The 16,642-nt window shown below is 39.6% G+C and overlaps 1 protein-coding gene across 3 annotated transcripts in view; it reads left to right on the top strand.

Annotated features, from left to right (window-relative positions):
* Positions 1 to 8,516, top strand: part of BMPR1B (bone morphogenetic protein receptor type 1B) — a 519,259-nt gene extending 510,743 nt beyond the window's left edge. For all 3 annotated transcript variants that reach the window (XM_088464464.1, XM_088464463.1, XM_088464465.1), the window contains 4 exons: positions 83 to 380; positions 5,724 to 5,899; positions 6,197 to 6,327; positions 7,450 to 8,516. In XM_088464464.1, coding sequence (XP_088320590.1) covers positions 83 to 380; positions 5,724 to 5,899; positions 6,197 to 6,327; positions 7,450 to 7,575 — 731 coding nt within the window. In that variant the 3' untranslated portion in view covers positions 7,576 to 8,516. The remainder of the gene's footprint in view (positions 1 to 82; positions 381 to 5,723; positions 5,900 to 6,196; positions 6,328 to 7,449) is intronic.
* The last annotated feature ends 8,126 nt before the right edge of the window (positions 8,517 to 16,642 follow it).

Raw genomic sequence — 16,642 nt, 5'->3', positions numbered from 1 at the left:
ATGTGACCATTTCTGTGTATTATAAACTTCCCACTATCCTTTCTGCTCTCAATTATATCTAATAGTTTTTTTTTTCTTTTAGGATTCATTGCTGCTGATATTAAAGGGACAGGATCCTGGACACAGCTGTACCTGATTACAGATTATCATGAAAACGGTTCTCTCTACGACTACCTGAAATCGACTACACTTGACACCAAGGCAATGCTGAAGCTGGCCTACTCTTCCGTCAGTGGCCTCTGCCACTTACACACTGAAATATTTGGGACAAAGGGCAAGCCAGCAATAGCCCACCGGGACCTAAAGAGCAAAAACATATTGGTGAAGAAAAATGGAACATGCTGTATAGCAGACCTTGGATTGGCAGTAAAGTTCATTAGGTTAGTGGTATAAGATAATTAGGTTAGTGCATAGTATGTTCTTTGCTAGCTCAGTGAAGTGTAACCATGGCCATTGAGCTCTCTCCTGCTCTGTCTCCCCAGCCTCCCCTCCCTGTCTCTCTCTGTCAGAGAAATGATGTGTCTTCCTCCATTTGTCCCTAAAATGAATATGAAAATGTCTCACATCAGAAGCGTAATTTGTACACCATTGTGAACATCGGTGACATAATTAATTGCATAGATGATTAAAAAGTCTACGCATCTGAATGCCTAAATGGAAGATGAGATATGACCTTGCATGAGCATCCTTAGCAAATGAAATGGAACTGAAACAACAGAAGTCTTAACTCCATGTTCATTTAAATGCTGCCACTTGACTGTCTATGGCAACTGCACAACATAAATACAATAGCTTATTCGTGGCCCAGCTCTTCATGTTTTTCTAGGGACAAAATTTAAAGTTCAGCAACATTTGATGGATTCGATAATCTATATAATAAAATCAACTGCTGATAGATATTATGTCATTACGTTGGTGCATGGATGCACGCCTCCAACTAAACTTAATTTAAATAAAACTTACACACTCTGTTAGCAGGGAGCACTGCCCTGGCAGGAGCCTGCACAGCTGGCAGCCAGCAGCACGACAGCTACCAAGACTTCCTAGGATGTTCCAGTGAGTGATAGGGGAGATTGATCCTGGTACACTTGATACAGGATGGAGTACCCAGTGTGCTGCAGCATCAGACCCAGTTGGGATCTGTCTACCCACACAGCTCCCCAGCACCTACAGCAGTCCAACCTAACAGCCAGCAAGACACTGCGGGCCCCTACACCCAGCAATGGTGGGCGCTGGCACCTAGCAGTGGGCACCATGAAATACAGCTGTAGACAAGAGGTGAGGAGAGTGGCAGTGGAGTACTCAGACCCCAAAGGTGCCATGGCCCTAGGCCCGGGAGTACGGACCATTACAGTATACAGTTCGCAGGCGGGGTAGAGAGACACTTGTGGGTCACAAATATTAGCAAATTAATTCATTTCTTTCTAAAACCAGCGAAAGGAGTTCCAATGGGTAGACATAGGGCCTGATTCAGAGATGTACGCTAATGCGATCGCAACTGCATTTCCATATGCAACGCAGTTGCAAAAATATGCAAATGTTAGCAAAGATCATCCGAGCATAAAAACGATCACTACTGCCTTCTCACCTGCGTGCGACTACGCATACCTACATAAACGTCGGTACCATCGAAGTTTATCGGCGGCCATATTACCCTTGCGGCAGGTCTGACCTGCCGCAGGCCAAGGAGCTCTTCTGCCTCGCAGAGCTGCGTATGCAATTGTAGTGGCTAATTTATGTACGCCCACGTAATGGTGTTCAAACGGCCAGGCACGCCTGCGTTTCGCTAACCAAACCCTGTCAACACCTCCGAAACGGTCACTTCCTGTCAATCAATCTGCAATGGGCCTCCGTGGTCTGCGCGAACGCAGGCGATCGCACTGCTGCATTCGTGCACGCGCACTGTGATGCATACGCATGAGTAATGGCAAACAATCGCTCGATCTGCGTGCGATTTGCCGTTGCGTTCATCTCTGTATCAGGCCCATAATAAATATAAGTTTAATATGTTAACGGATAATATATTTTGACATACAGTAAGTCTATTTTCCCTCAGTTATTAGATCCATATAAGTTTACCACTAGTTTGGCCATTCACCCCTTCAAAATGGCAGAGCCTGGTGATGATTCTCCATCCCTGCTATAGCCCCTCTGCTCTTTTAAGCATGAACACAGACCAATACATGAGCATTGAAGCCCCATTAGACTTCAGTGCACATTTCCTACCCTTCCATATACTCAAAATAGAAGCGTGAAGATAGTGGATAGGGAGCCATAGTTAGCCCTCCCTTCCTCCACACTGCCAGGCATCATAGTCCTCGCACTCCCCAGCTCTCCCTTTGGTGATTAATGGTATATCTAATTTGATTTTTGTTTTACATACTGCTTTAAGCCAGTTGCTGACATAGTAATGGAAAATAATCAATTTCTAAGAGAAAACTGGAAGATAATATTTGCTCAATCCATAAAACCCAACCCCTCTTGGATGTATGATTTATGGTAGCAAAAATATAGAAAACTGTTCTTGGAAAACTCTGGCAGCAGTAAATGTGAATAGTAATTACGTGATCGGGAGCAGATGGCATGGATGGCTCTAACAGGGGCAGGCTGATCAGTGTCCTCCCAAAAACCTTCTCACCATTCGTCAGCAGCACAAACCAGTTATACATTATTAAAAGTCAAATGACTAAACAACTGGGCCCATTGTATGAAAATTATAATGTAGCTGACAGTAAGTACTGAGCTGTACAGTCTTTCAATGGATCAACATGTTGTTAATATTTGCCAGTATACTTCTGAGTCCTTAGCCAGGTAGAAAACAATGCGGGTAATATTATAATTATACTGCTGCTGTGGAAATCTGACATCATTTTCTATATAAGTCCTTTATTAAATATTCATTTTGCTATTCTGCATTGCACACAATGAAACTGCAGCCATGTCATTTATAATGCTCTGTTAAGTTTGCTTGTAAAAAAAACCAAAACATTTATTTTTTAATTTGGAAACACAAACACTACTATATATATTTTTTCTTCCTCGAGTCATTCCAACCCATTAAAATCTAATTGAATGAAATAGGTATTAGGAGGCATACTCGCACTTTAAACAGCTCTGACATTAAAAGGCTAGCATAAAAAGGCAATAGAACCAAATCACTTGTGTTTTATTTACACAGTCCAATTGTGCGTCAAAACAAAATCTCTACTAAACAGTTTAAGCAGTTCAGAGCACTTATTACAGAGTAATACAAATGTATCAAGGCAGTGAAAAAAAAATCTGCTTTGTTTTAGAACAATGTGTAGTATATATTACAGGGAAAGAAATCTGTTCCTACAGTATGTTCCGTAAAGATTTCATTGTTTTCGCTGTCTTTGGAGTTTAGTCAAATGCTAATGAAATGTCAGAATCGGAGCTGCCACCCCACTGAGTTCCATGTCTAATTGTGGCTGCTCATTTGAATACTTAAATCTAGCCTGAGGAAAGTAAGCCTTTCCACTGACTTACTGGTTCACATTGAAAAACCTATTGTTATTCACATTGTTTCACTATCCAGGCAAAATATGGCTATGGTTTCTGACAGAGTGATTGATTCCTGTTTTCATTTAATGAGTAGACCCTCCTTCCCCCTGTTTCTTTAAACATCCTCTATGAATATATTAAACATAACATACGATGGTTGATGAACGGAATTTGTGACATAGTGCTTACAAGTTTTACATTCTAAAATAAATATAATAAAATGCAAAAAAATACTTGAGTGTCTAAAAAGTATCCAAAAATATTTGTTGCTTTTATATTTGAGAAACATGCACATAATTAATTTAAACAGTCAACATGTTTATATACTGTAATTTGTAGTGCACTAAAGAAAGGCTTACAACTTCCATGCTTTTCATGCACAGGTTATAGAAGAAGTAACAAGATTTTCCAATGGCCAAATAAGAATGCCTGAGATTAATGCAGCAGACAAACTACATTATAACTAGAGATGAACGAGTCGGTTTTCACTTGGTTCTTTTCACCAAATTAGCTCGGATTAGATTGGATTGATTTTATTGGATATCCAAAACACATGAGAGCCGGACAGCCCATATGATGCCGTTTTTGAGATCCGAACATAATCGAATAAAACTGAACCGCTTATCTCTAATTTTAACTATATATGATAGCAGATGTTTTGAAACTTTTTCATCTAGAGACACACCTAAAGAAAAAATCTAGGGCCCACATCTTTCAGGGAAAGTTGTTTCCTTCACTAAGATGCTAAAAGTTGTTAGTTATGAACTAAAACAAATTTATTTCACCCCAAAAAATAGTTTAGTATGAGACATATTAGCAAATAATTTTTCTGCATCCTAGGGGCAGATTTATACAGATGGAATATTTACTTATTGTCCCAATTGCAATTCCCAATCCTATTTTCCCCAACTACAGTATACAGTGCCCAGCTCCTTATCTTCTCCATGCAATCATCTGTTTCATCTCTTCCCCTAAGTAGTCGGTCTCCTTCATGATTCTTTACCCCCATTAACATTCCCAGACTCTTTTTTCCTCCATTTATTGCTTTGTCTCTCTCTCTCTCTCTCTCTCTCTCTCTCTCTCTCTCTCTCTCTCTCTCTCTCTCAAGGAGTGCTTATATTATAATGGTACATTTCATAACACTATTCATTCTGTTACATCAGGGAAACACAGTTGTGCTCCAATGTGTTTTAGTATGTTCTCAGGGTCAGTCCTATGCCTAGTGTTATGAGAAGGGTCAGTCTAGCTAGTAGCATATATTTTAATGAATTCATTCATTTATGTAGGTTGTGTATGCTGGTTGAATATAGTAGGATGTTATGAGACTTGTAAATAGTTGCAGCGCAGAAAGTTACCCGTAATAGACCTAGGAGTATAGCTACAGGATAATAGTATAACATAGTAAAATATGCCAGGCTACTAGGACAGAACTGCCTGCTACTGTAGTTAAACAAAACCACAATCAGCACAGTGTTAACTCCCAGACTGTCTGTCTGTCCATATATCTGCAAATGATGGTTGTTCATACACACCAAACAACCATCATTTGGCTGCGCCCCCATCCCCGTGACCTCTGCTGCAACTGTATGGGCAGTCAGCTGACCACCTGTACAAACAGCACGATGGACAGATATATCTGCCATTGGCTGTGCAGCACAGCCGACGCGATATGTTTGTGAACACATATCGCTGATACACACTGGCCGACGGGCACACAATATATTGGCCGATCAATTGATCAGCCAATATATCTGCCAGTGTGTACCCAGCTTAAGCCATATTTTATACCTGTCATTATACCAAAATATTATACATCATGCAGTATGAACCAAGCAATATGTATTCTAATCATGCACCCAGCCATTTTTACATTTGCATTGTATGTTTACTTGACTAATGCATAATAAATTGTCTTTTATTTATTTATTTGTTTTATTTAAACACTGAATTTGTTATGCAAAGTATTATGTAGCATATTGTTTACACAGTCTTTGTCCTTTTGGTTACGTGTTCCTTAGGGTTAACTACAAAACCAGCAAATATTATTATTAATGTAAGTTAGCTATACATTTATTTAAAGCCCTTGAAGATTACACTGAAAGAAGAGGGAGCAATAGGCTGATGCAGTATAGTCACTGTTTGTGTTTATGCACATTTTTTTATTTTATTTTATTTATATGTTTGTATATTATATACTGCAGTGATACAAATGAAGTGGACATACCTCCAAACACCAGAGTTGGGACAAAACGTTATATGCCTCCAGAAGTTCTTGATGAAAGTTTAAATAGGAACCATTTCCAGTCTTACATTATGGCAGACATGTACAGCTTTGGACTCATCCTCTGGGAAGTAGCGAGACGGTGTATATCAGGAGGTAACATAATCAATATCTTTATTTTACCCACAGTCATTTATACATACAGATGTAAATAATCTATGTGCTCAGAATTCACTTTGAGGTCCCATTTCTGATAAATCTGAGCTTGCAAAACCATATTTAATGATTTGTGTCCATAGGAAGAAACTTCCGTAACAAGGCTTTGGCAATCTTACACTAAAAACATAAGCATTGTATTTTTTCTCTGGCAGAATAGAAATATTGTTACATCAGTCAGATAACTTGTATACACAAAAAAAGGGACAAGTAAAAATTGGAGAATGTATTTTTCAGGTATATTAGAGGAATACCAGCTGCCCTATCACGATGTGGTACCAACTGACCCTTCTTATGAAGACATGAGGGAAATTGTCTGTATCCGGAGGTTGCGACCCTCATTTCCGAACAGATGGAGCAGTGATGAGGTACAGTATGGGATGTGAAACATGAAATTATTTTTTTTATGTCATTTGCTAATTCCTAAAAAATTATTTTCTTGATTATGTTACTGTAATTATCATGAGTATTATTATTCTTTGTCTGCAAAGGGGATATATTAAATCCAGTACTTCTCAGAGTTGTCTAGGTTTTAATTCATGTTCTTTTCCTTTCCATATATTTTTGGCAAGCCACAAAATGATGGATAGTCACTCAGTATTGCATATGAGTATGTCAAGTCTTCACTAGCTTTAGTAATGGAGGCCACTGACCAGGGCTGATCCACAAGCTCCTGTGTCCAGGCATGTCCAGCAGATGTTTTGTAACAACAATAATATAAAAATACTTTTCTTCATATCATTCTCTTTATCTGCCGTTCCCATTATCATCCCTGCTGGCCGCTATTTACATACTTTTACTCATAACCATGATTTTGTTTTAAATAACCTGAAGGTAAACAATGGTATGTTAGGAAGGAAAGCCAGGAATTTGTGCACCCTCTAATATTAAAGCCACTGCTATTGCCTTAGAATAACAGTTATCTCTGTTTACATTTTTTTTTATAAATATAAGGAAAGCATAAAGGGCCTGATTCTGAGTCGCGGGTAATATGGTGGCAATTCCAGATGCGACTGTAAGTCCTTTGTGGCTATCCACTCATATCTGAATCATACGCATCTATGCAATCACACTGCCCCCAGCCCAGCAGCTGCTGGTGCAGCTTCATAATGGCACTTACCCCTACCCCATGCTAAATACAGATGATGCTCTCTTTACACCAGTGACCCAGCTAGCACCCATTAACGCCAATTCAGCTGTCAGTGAGGAGCAACTGAGAGGTGTATGGTTCAGAAATGCTTGGAGCTGCTCTAAGATGTGTATGTTGGCAACAGAATATGCGCAGTTTGGGAACAATTGATATTGCATGGGAATCAGGATCAGACTGATGGTCTATTTTAATGTAAACATGTCAGAGATTTGGGTCTGTTGAATGATCCTTTGGTAGCCTTACTGACCAGCACAAGAAAGAACTCATTAATATATTCATAATATTAAAACGTCTGAATCTTAATGATTTTGAGATACTAAACAATGTTTTCTGTCTGCAGTGTCTGAGACAGATGGGAAAACTGATGACGGAGTGCTGGGCTCACAACCCTGCTTCTCGCCTCACAGCTCTACGAGTGAAGAAGACGCTAGCCAAAATGTCAGAGTCTCAAGACATCAAGCTTTGATTTGTTCCATCACTCCCCCTGCTATAGATGCCCAAGGAAGCGGACTATGTGACTGATAATCCTAAAGAGAAATCACATTTTTACACATTGAACATCTGTGTTTGCCTTGAGCACCACAAACTCATAGTATAAATGCTTAGACTGCTGAATCACCAGTTACAGTCTGGAGAAGATTCTGTAGAGCCCATTACTCAGGATGGTGCACACAAGAAACATGGCTTCAATGGCTAGATGAAAGAATTAGCATGTTGCTTTCTGTGAAAGCAAATACGGTTTTTAATTTTTGAAACAAAAAAAAAGATTTCTTTAATCTTCTGACTATAAAAAAGGTCTGATGTACTGTAAACTGAAGTATGATATATGTATATATCATATGTGTATTGTTATGAAATAATGGAGCAGAAACTAAAGAAAGGCAATTAGAACATTCATGGTCTTTGTTCGAAGTTAAGATATCCAGACTTGTTTTCTGCTATCCTGTCTTTATGCCATTGTAATATGTAGTGGGCAATATATGTGTTTATGTAATAAGCATATGCCTACACATCAGAACATATAGAACACGGCATTCAACAGGCACAATAGTTTCCATGGAAACTGAGGGCCACAGTAAAGTATTTGAGGCCCTATCCAGTGGTATACCAAATGGACAGTCATCGTATAATGCGTTGTCATTTAATCCCAGGAAAAGACTTGCAAAGTATTGTCCCACATTCACTCTATCCTGCAGAGATACCTTTTGTCTATGTCCAATTCAAAAATAAGACCTCCTTATATTATCCATCTGTATCAACTTATCAAATGTTCACTTTTACTACACCATCTTTTACCATATTGTCTCTGTTAATTTACTGGCATAAATAACATGAGATCATCTATTTGGTTAAGGAATCTATTTCCACATTTCCATTGGTTCCTAAATAAAATAGCAAGTTACTTCATTGACTATGTCATGACTTTGTTTTCATTATCCCAATCCACGTCCATGTGCCATATACTTAAACTTTTAAACACTCCTCATGAACACTGAGATTTTGTCATTAAGGAAATCTGAAAGTTCCAGAAAAGGAAATTAAAATAGGTTATGTTGGGTTAAAGAGTGTTTAAAAGGCCTCCACACTTAGGACAGTAAAACTAAGAATAGCAACAAAGTGCAAAACCCATATATTTCAGGCCAGACCAGATCAATATTTCTCCACAGAACCCAAGGTTGAAGGATTAGGAAGCTCAGTGTCTTGACCCCTGGCTTGGTTTTCAGCACAGCACAATCTTAGATGTAGTTACAGAGGTAAAAACGACAAGCTATATATCAAATTCAAAGTAAAGTGGTTATTTTCTGTACAGAGTGTGATTTGGGGTTCTGCACACGCTGGTCTGAATGATTAATTCATGTTGCATGTACTGAGCTTTACTTCTTGCAAGATGATCCATTTTACCTATGAAAATAGAAACATATTTATTGCAAACTACTTTTAAATCTTAGGTTCCAAATTCTTTTCACACTCTCAAACGCTTCCTTAAAGTGTGTGTTCTTAACTTTTCTCGTCCAGCATACAGTCCATGTGGGTCATTTACGAAAGTGAAAAAACTGACCCATTATGCAAATGCGCCTATTTATCTGCCTCACTCACACACAGGTGTACACACATATACTGTTTTTCGTAACTACTCCCTAAAAAAATACTGTTGTAGAGATGCACTTTACACTAACACCCATGTTTAAAGCCATTTGTTTTGTTTGCAGATACACATTCACTTTTAGGCATTAATAAAACTTTAAACACTACCTTTTATACATCAGAAACAAATTGACCTCTCATGTGTGTGAGAAAAAAAATAAAAACATTTGCTTAAACACTCAAAATCCAAATATGTGGCCAAACAATAAGCAAAGCACCAATCAGACTCAGAGTTGCATTCACAAACATCCAATCACAAGCACTGGTGATCATCATCATTGTCACCTGCTATTTACACCTGCCTTGACCACCTCTAAATAATATGGCTTTTTCAGGCATAAATACACCTGTGCACTGCTCTGTTTTTGCTTTCAATTGTGCAAACATGCCCTTACTGTACTGTATGTTAGGCCTTTTGTTCCCCATCCCACATTTCCCAGTGCAGGTTGGCACAAGTGCCAGAATCACACAAATCTGCATAGGTGCATGTGTCCACGAGTTCACACAGGATTCCCTACACTAAACGCGATAGTTTTCACTGTTTATCAGACCCTCACTTACCACTTTTGTGGAAATACAGGTCCAGATAAAAATGTGCATGGTGAAAAAAACATTTGCTATTTTTCTCCTAAAATACTGCTAGATTAAACCTCATGTATGTCCTAGCTAAATAATAAAAGTGAGGGACGAAAAGTGCGGTCTTTTTTAAATATATAACTACTGTATTATACTTTGAATACTTTTGTTACATTAGTATGAATTAGAGATGTGTGCAGATTCCAGTATTTTGGTTATAAATAATCATCGTATTTTGGTTTTGGCAAAACCACCCTCAAGTGGTTTGGTTTCAAATGTATAAAAGAAACCCAGCTGATATAATGTAATTTGGAACTGTTTTTGATTGTTCAGGATTCTTAACATCAATTACATTCATTTCCAGTGAATTTGGACCACCTCACAGGTCACAGTACTGTTTTCACCAATATTGGCCAAAGGCTGCAGTGAGCTGGCTGGCTAAACTAAGCAACAATGTTTTTTTTAAGAGAATATAGCACATCTATGAAACATAGTGGCACAGCAGTGGCAGACAGGATAGCAATGCAATAAACGATACAACCCTTTACAATGTTTTCATTGATCAAGAACTAATAGCCTAAAAGTAAAAGCCTGGCAGAAAATCTAATATATTACCAGCATACTCCAAACAGCAAATCACAGAACTTAGGCTAGTAGAGTTGATTGCTGCCAGAGTAGAGTATAGTAGAAAAATGAATCACCAAACTTACTCCAAACAGCAAATCACAGGCTCGATGACAGTACAGGTAAATGGACATGGAGTAACAAGGTAGTAGTGTATGCAACAAGGTGGACAATGTGGTGCACAATGGAATTGTCCTTGGGCCCTCCCACCCGCCCTTTTGTTGCATATTAAAAAAGACATGCACAGTTTAAGAAACCAAGTGCTTCAGCGACAGGAACTGCCACTTTTGTGGCTGAAGTGCTTGGTTGTTTGAGCTCCCACAAAAGAAAACATTTTAGTGCTTTGGTTAAACTAAGCTACCAATGAGCCTAAGGGTAACAATGTCAATCATTCTCAAAGTTCAAGATGTCGTCATACTCATCATCACCCTCATCATTGTTGTTAATATCATAATCAAACAATATTGGCTCATGCCCATTGGAGTCCACCGTTACAGTCTCTGTTTTGTAATTGACATCCTCTTTGAATCTATAGTTCATTTTGATGAATATCAGTTTTAGCACATATTTTGAAAGTAGCCTCCTATGCCAAGGTTCCCAGCTGTGCTACAAACTTTTTAGGAGTACAGACTGGAAGGAGGGCAGCTTAAGTACCCCATAGCTAGTTTGTACAAGGGGCTCCAAATTTCCTTTTTTGTTCCAGTATTGAAAGGGACTCTGTGGATGCTAATTTGTACACTGTTTTGCATACATCTCTGATGTTTCTGGGTCTGCGCAGGTGCAGAACCTGTTCTGTGCATGTGCTTGCTTGCAGACCCCCTTAGCTGCAGTATGATTTACATGCTGCAGCATTTGGGGGTGGTGACTGGAACCATTCTCCAAAATGAGGGCGTGTCATCCCCATTTTGGAAGTGTGCTGAGTCCAGGGTCTGCTTCATCGGATGCAGATTTCCTGGACCTAGCTGTCTAGTTTCATCACCCAGGCTGAGTAAGTCTCAGCTTACGCAGCCTGGCCAAAGAAGCAACCATTGAGACCAACAATGGTAATTTGAGGCAGCATCTGTGGACACTGCACTCGGATCGCGGATGCATGCAGGAGGTCTCTATTTCCTACAAACACCTGCTGCATTTGCATTTAGTTGCAGTGACAAACGCAGGATTTCTAGAGGGGGGTTTCCAAATGCCTGATTTTAGAGTGAGTGTGGCCAGTCCATGAATAGGGTAGAATTAGCACTTAACCAGTTTTACTATGCGTCATACAAAGTGTATTGTGTGTCATAAGTCCAGCATATAGATGACCAGCAATCACTGTAACCCATTAAATGCGGCAGTAGGACCATCCTGCCTGAGCTGAATGGTTTTATTTTAGATGTGAGCACCATTCCAGATCATTAGAGCAAGTACGGGAGTCTGGAGGAGCAGCAGAGGAACCTAGCGCTGCCCTGGACATATATGTATTGGCTCTATAGCAGCACATCCTTAACAGTGAATGTTTTCCAGATCTCCTAGTTGGTGCACAGGTTATTTATTACTGGCTGATACATGTTAAAAGATCCACAGGTGGTGCTAATTATTTCATGTGTGATACTGAGAAGAACATACAGTAAACATACAGTACTAGTAAAATTCTATTATATTTCAATTTCTATTGTGGTCATGGTGTGGGCTGGGGAGGGGGGTTTCCAGGCAGACAGAACCCCCCCTGCATTTGCCTATGAGTTGTTCATCTCTGAATCAGATAATCCTCAACCATTCTTCTGATGCCTACTGTATCAGCTTGAGTCACGGTAGAGGTTTCGGCTATAAATGTGGGCATTTATATTAAGCCTGACCAGATGTCACAATGTTTCTCTCTGGTGCACTGAGTCGACTCATCATCATCAGTGGGTTTCTTGGAAAAGGTCAGTTTACATTTGCAGGATAAACTGAAGCAGGAGACATTATCTTACGTGCCTCTTGAGCTAACAACTTGCTTTTGAGTAGCTCTTTGTATCTCTTAAGATCTGTGTCAGTTGGAAAGTAAGACATTATGTACAACTTAAACTTATGATCAAGCATGGTTGCCAAAATGTATTTATAGAATTGCAAGATGTTGAAAACTTTTGGTTCTGGCAAACAAATAAAGAACTTGATCTATAAGTCCAATATACTGTACAGAATTGCTTCATTTCATCTCCTCCTTCAGCTTCTCTAGCTGCTGTTCCAGTAGTCTAATTAAGAGTATGACCTTACTCAGGCTGTCAGTACTCACTTCATTGGTTACAATTTCAAATGGTTTAAGTAGCTTGCATAAACTGAGAGTATTGTACTGTATGCTGCTGTAAGGTGGTAACATGTCCCCCATCTCATGGCTTGATATGTACATTTGGATGGCTGGTTTCTATTCTTACAGCTGCTGAAACATATAAAGATTGGGATTCCCCCTGGTTATTACCTCTTGCTTCAGTTGGTGACATGGGAAATGGAACTGTTCTTGCAGCTGAAGCAATGTTCTACATGCAGTTGCTGAGTGCCTAAAAATGCCCATACATTTTATTGGCCACAGCCAGCATCTCCTGCACAGACCTGTAATTTTGAAAGAAAGTTTATAGTATGTACAAAACATGTGTTGACATTTACTCAGTTGTAATGCTCGTACAAGTTACTTGCGGGGTAAGCCATTTTGCTATCACATCTCTGAGTTTTTTCAACAGATTGACACCAGTATGCCTCTTAGTGTTGCCAGTGATACAGAGAGTAACCTGCCTGTGAATGAACTGGAGTTGTGTGTTAGATAATGTTGCTGCTACTAAAGGTGATACACTGTCCCAGGGGGCTGTCACAGTCATGTAAACTTTAGTTTAACCAGTAATGCTTGTCCACATATATGTAGTTAAGTGGATAGTTAGTATAATGGTCTTTTCTAGGCTAATATTAACTTTTTGTTTAACGTCCAGGTACAGGTGAGGAATTGCTGTTCTAGTAAAAAATAGAATTGAGAATGAATTTGGTAGCATGGACACATGAACTCAACTAATCGTCTAAACCCAGATGCATTGAATGTGGATATTGGAGGTATATCTACTGCTAGTTATGGCTTCAGTGATCCACTGTGCAATAGGATGGTGGCTGTCATTCTTGATTCCTCTTGCAAATGATTGTTTCATAGACAACTGTTGTTTGAAACTACTAGTCATCTGTGATGAAGATTCACTCAGCAGCAGCCCTAGTGTACAAAGATTCGTCTTGGGAATCGTGGATTGCATTAGGGGAGTCAGTTTGCTTTGGCAAATTGGATGCATGATGTCTACCTCCAATCACTACTGAGGAGGTTGATGATGATGGTGTTGGTGGTGGAGATTGCATTTGCTGATATCTCTCCATGTTGCTGGTAGCTGATGCTGGACTGCTTATATATGATTTTCCAGATTTTGATAAATAACTTGAATTAACTTGTTGAAAATGACATAACATGGAAGGGGTGCCTAGATGATTAACTACCCTACCATTTGGATAAACAAAATTCCACATGGAAGAGGTGGCTTTTTTGGTCTTCTGCCCTGGCATGACCATGCACTTCTCATAACTGGCATGAAGTGCAGCCACTGGTGACTGACTTACTTCAACACAAACAACATCATCATCTTACATCCGCTGACCTCTAGTATGAATACAACTGGATATGTGCTTGCTCACATAAATGCAATTTGTTGTGTGCAATTTGTTAAAATAAGTATCTGAAAGTGAAGGTAGATGCTATGCTTTTGAATCTCATTTAAAAATTTTGTCCTACAAAAAAAAAAAAAATCATATGAGCTCAACGTATGGTGCATGAGTATACGGATCCATTCAGCTCCTCCCAACAGAGCATTCAGAATTGTGAACCCTTGTCATTTTCACATAATTCAACAGGTTTGTGTAATAATAGGCTCATGACACCACAAACAGTGTTTTGCGCTTGCATAAATGATGAAAGGGCTTATTCAGAGTTGACATTTTTCACACTGCGCATATTTCATTGCTGAGCATATGCAACTTCAGCCTCTACGGGCAATTCAGAGTCCAATGCATCACAACCTCGTTACTTGAGCCTGAGTGTGTGCAGCTGAATATACTCACATAGACTAAGTGCTTGTCATGCAAGTGTAGGTAGAACTGTGGGGCTATTCATCGGCAAGTATATGCATAGGCAAACGCTGAAGGGTTTCCGCAGGGGGGTTTCCGTCTGCCTGGAAACCCCCCTCCCCAGCCCACACCATGACCACAATAGAAATAGTAAGGTAATTTTACTAGTGCTGCATGTTCTTCACAGTATCACAAATGAAATAATTAGCGCCACCTGTGGATCTTTTAACATGTATCAGTCAGTATTAAATAACCTGCGCACCAACTAGGAGACCTGGAAAACATTCACTGTTAGGGTTGTGCTGCTATACATGTACATACAGTCAGGTGCATAAATATTGGGACATTGACAGAATTTTCATATTTTGGCCTCTATTCACCACCACAATGGCTTTGAAATGAAACAAACAAGATGTGCTTTAACTGCAGACTTTCAGATTTAATTTGAGGGTAATTACATCCAAATCAGGTGAACGGTGTATGAATTACAACTGTTTCTATATGTGCCTCCCACTTTTTAAGGGGCTAAAAGTAATGGGACTATCAACTCAAAAGCTATTTCATGGACAGGTGTGGGCTATTCCCTCGTTATTTCATTATCAATTAAGCAGGTAAAAGGTCTGGAGTTGATTCTAGGTGTGACATTTGCATTTGGAATCAGTTGCTGTCGACTCTCAATATGAGATCCAAAGAGCTGTCACTATGAGTGAAGCAAGCCATCATTAGGCTGAAAAATCAAAACAAACCCATCAGAGAGATAGCAAAAACATTAGGTGTGGCCAAATCAACTGTTTGGAACATTCTTAAAAAGAAAGAACGCACCGGAGAGCTCAGCAACACCAAAAGACCCGGAAGACCCTGGAAAACAACTGTGGTGGATGACAGAAGAATTATTTCCCTGGTGAAGAAAAATCCCTTCACAACAGTTGGCCAAATCAAGAACACTCTCCAGGAGGTAGGTGTATATGTGTCAAAGTCAACAATCAAGAGAGGACTTCACAAGAGTGGATATAGAGGGTTCACCACAAGATGTAAACCATTGGTGAGCCACAAAAACAGGAAGACCAGATTGGAGTTTGCCAAACAACATCTAAAAAAGCCATTACAGTTCTGGAACAACATCCTATGGACAGATGAGACAAAGATCAACTTGTACCAGAGTGATGGGACGAGAAGAGTATGGTGAAGGAAAGGAACTGCTCATGATCAAAACAACCACTTCATCAGTGAAGTATGGTGGTGGTAGTGTCATGGCGTGGGCATGTATGGCTGCCAATGGAACTGGTTCCCTTGTATTTATTGATGATGTGACTGCTGACAAAAGCAGCAGAATGAATTCTGAAGTGTTTCGGGCAATATTATATGCTCATATTCAGTCAAATGCTCCAGAACTCATTGGACGGCGCTTCACAGTGCAGATGGACAATGACCCGAAGCATACTGCAAAAGCAACCAAAGAGTTTTTTAAGGCTAAAAAGATTGAGCATACATTTTACTTGATGAAGACAAAACTGAAGGGAAAGTGCCCCAAGAACAAGCAGGAACTGAAGACATTTGCAGTAGAGGCCTGGCAGAGCATCACCAGGGATGAAACCCAGCGTCTGGTGATGTCTATGCGTTCCAGACTTCAGGCTGTAATTACCTGCAAAGGATTTGCAACAAAGTATTAAAAAGTGAAAGTTAGATTTAGGATTGTTTAGTTTGTCCCATTACTTTTGGCCCCTTAAAAAGTGGGAGGCACATATAGAAGCCGTTGTAATTCCTACACCGTTCACCTGATTTGGATGTAAATACCCTCATATTAAATCTGAAAGTCTGCAGTTAAAGCACATCTTGTTTGTTTCATTTCAAAGCCATTGTGGTGGTGAATAGAGGCCAAAATATGAAAATTCTGTCAATGTCCCAATATTTATGCACCTGACTGTATATGTCCAGGGCAGTACTAGATTATTCTGCTGCTCCCCCAGACTCCCGGACTTGCTGTAATGCTCTGGAATGGTGCCTACATCTAAAATAAAAACATTCAGCTCAGGCAGGATGGCCTTACTGCAGCATTTAATGGCTTACTGTGATTGCTGGTCCTC

Source organism: Taudactylus pleione, unplaced genomic scaffold (genome assembly GCF_031769625.1).
Source record: "Taudactylus pleione unplaced genomic scaffold, aTauple2 ptg000055l, whole genome shotgun sequence".
NCBI classification, from domain to species: Eukaryota; Metazoa; Chordata; class Amphibia; order Anura; family Myobatrachidae; genus Taudactylus; species Taudactylus pleione.
The sequence above is the reverse complement of the archived record's forward strand: the minus strand, read 5'-3'. Positions and strand labels throughout refer to the sequence as shown.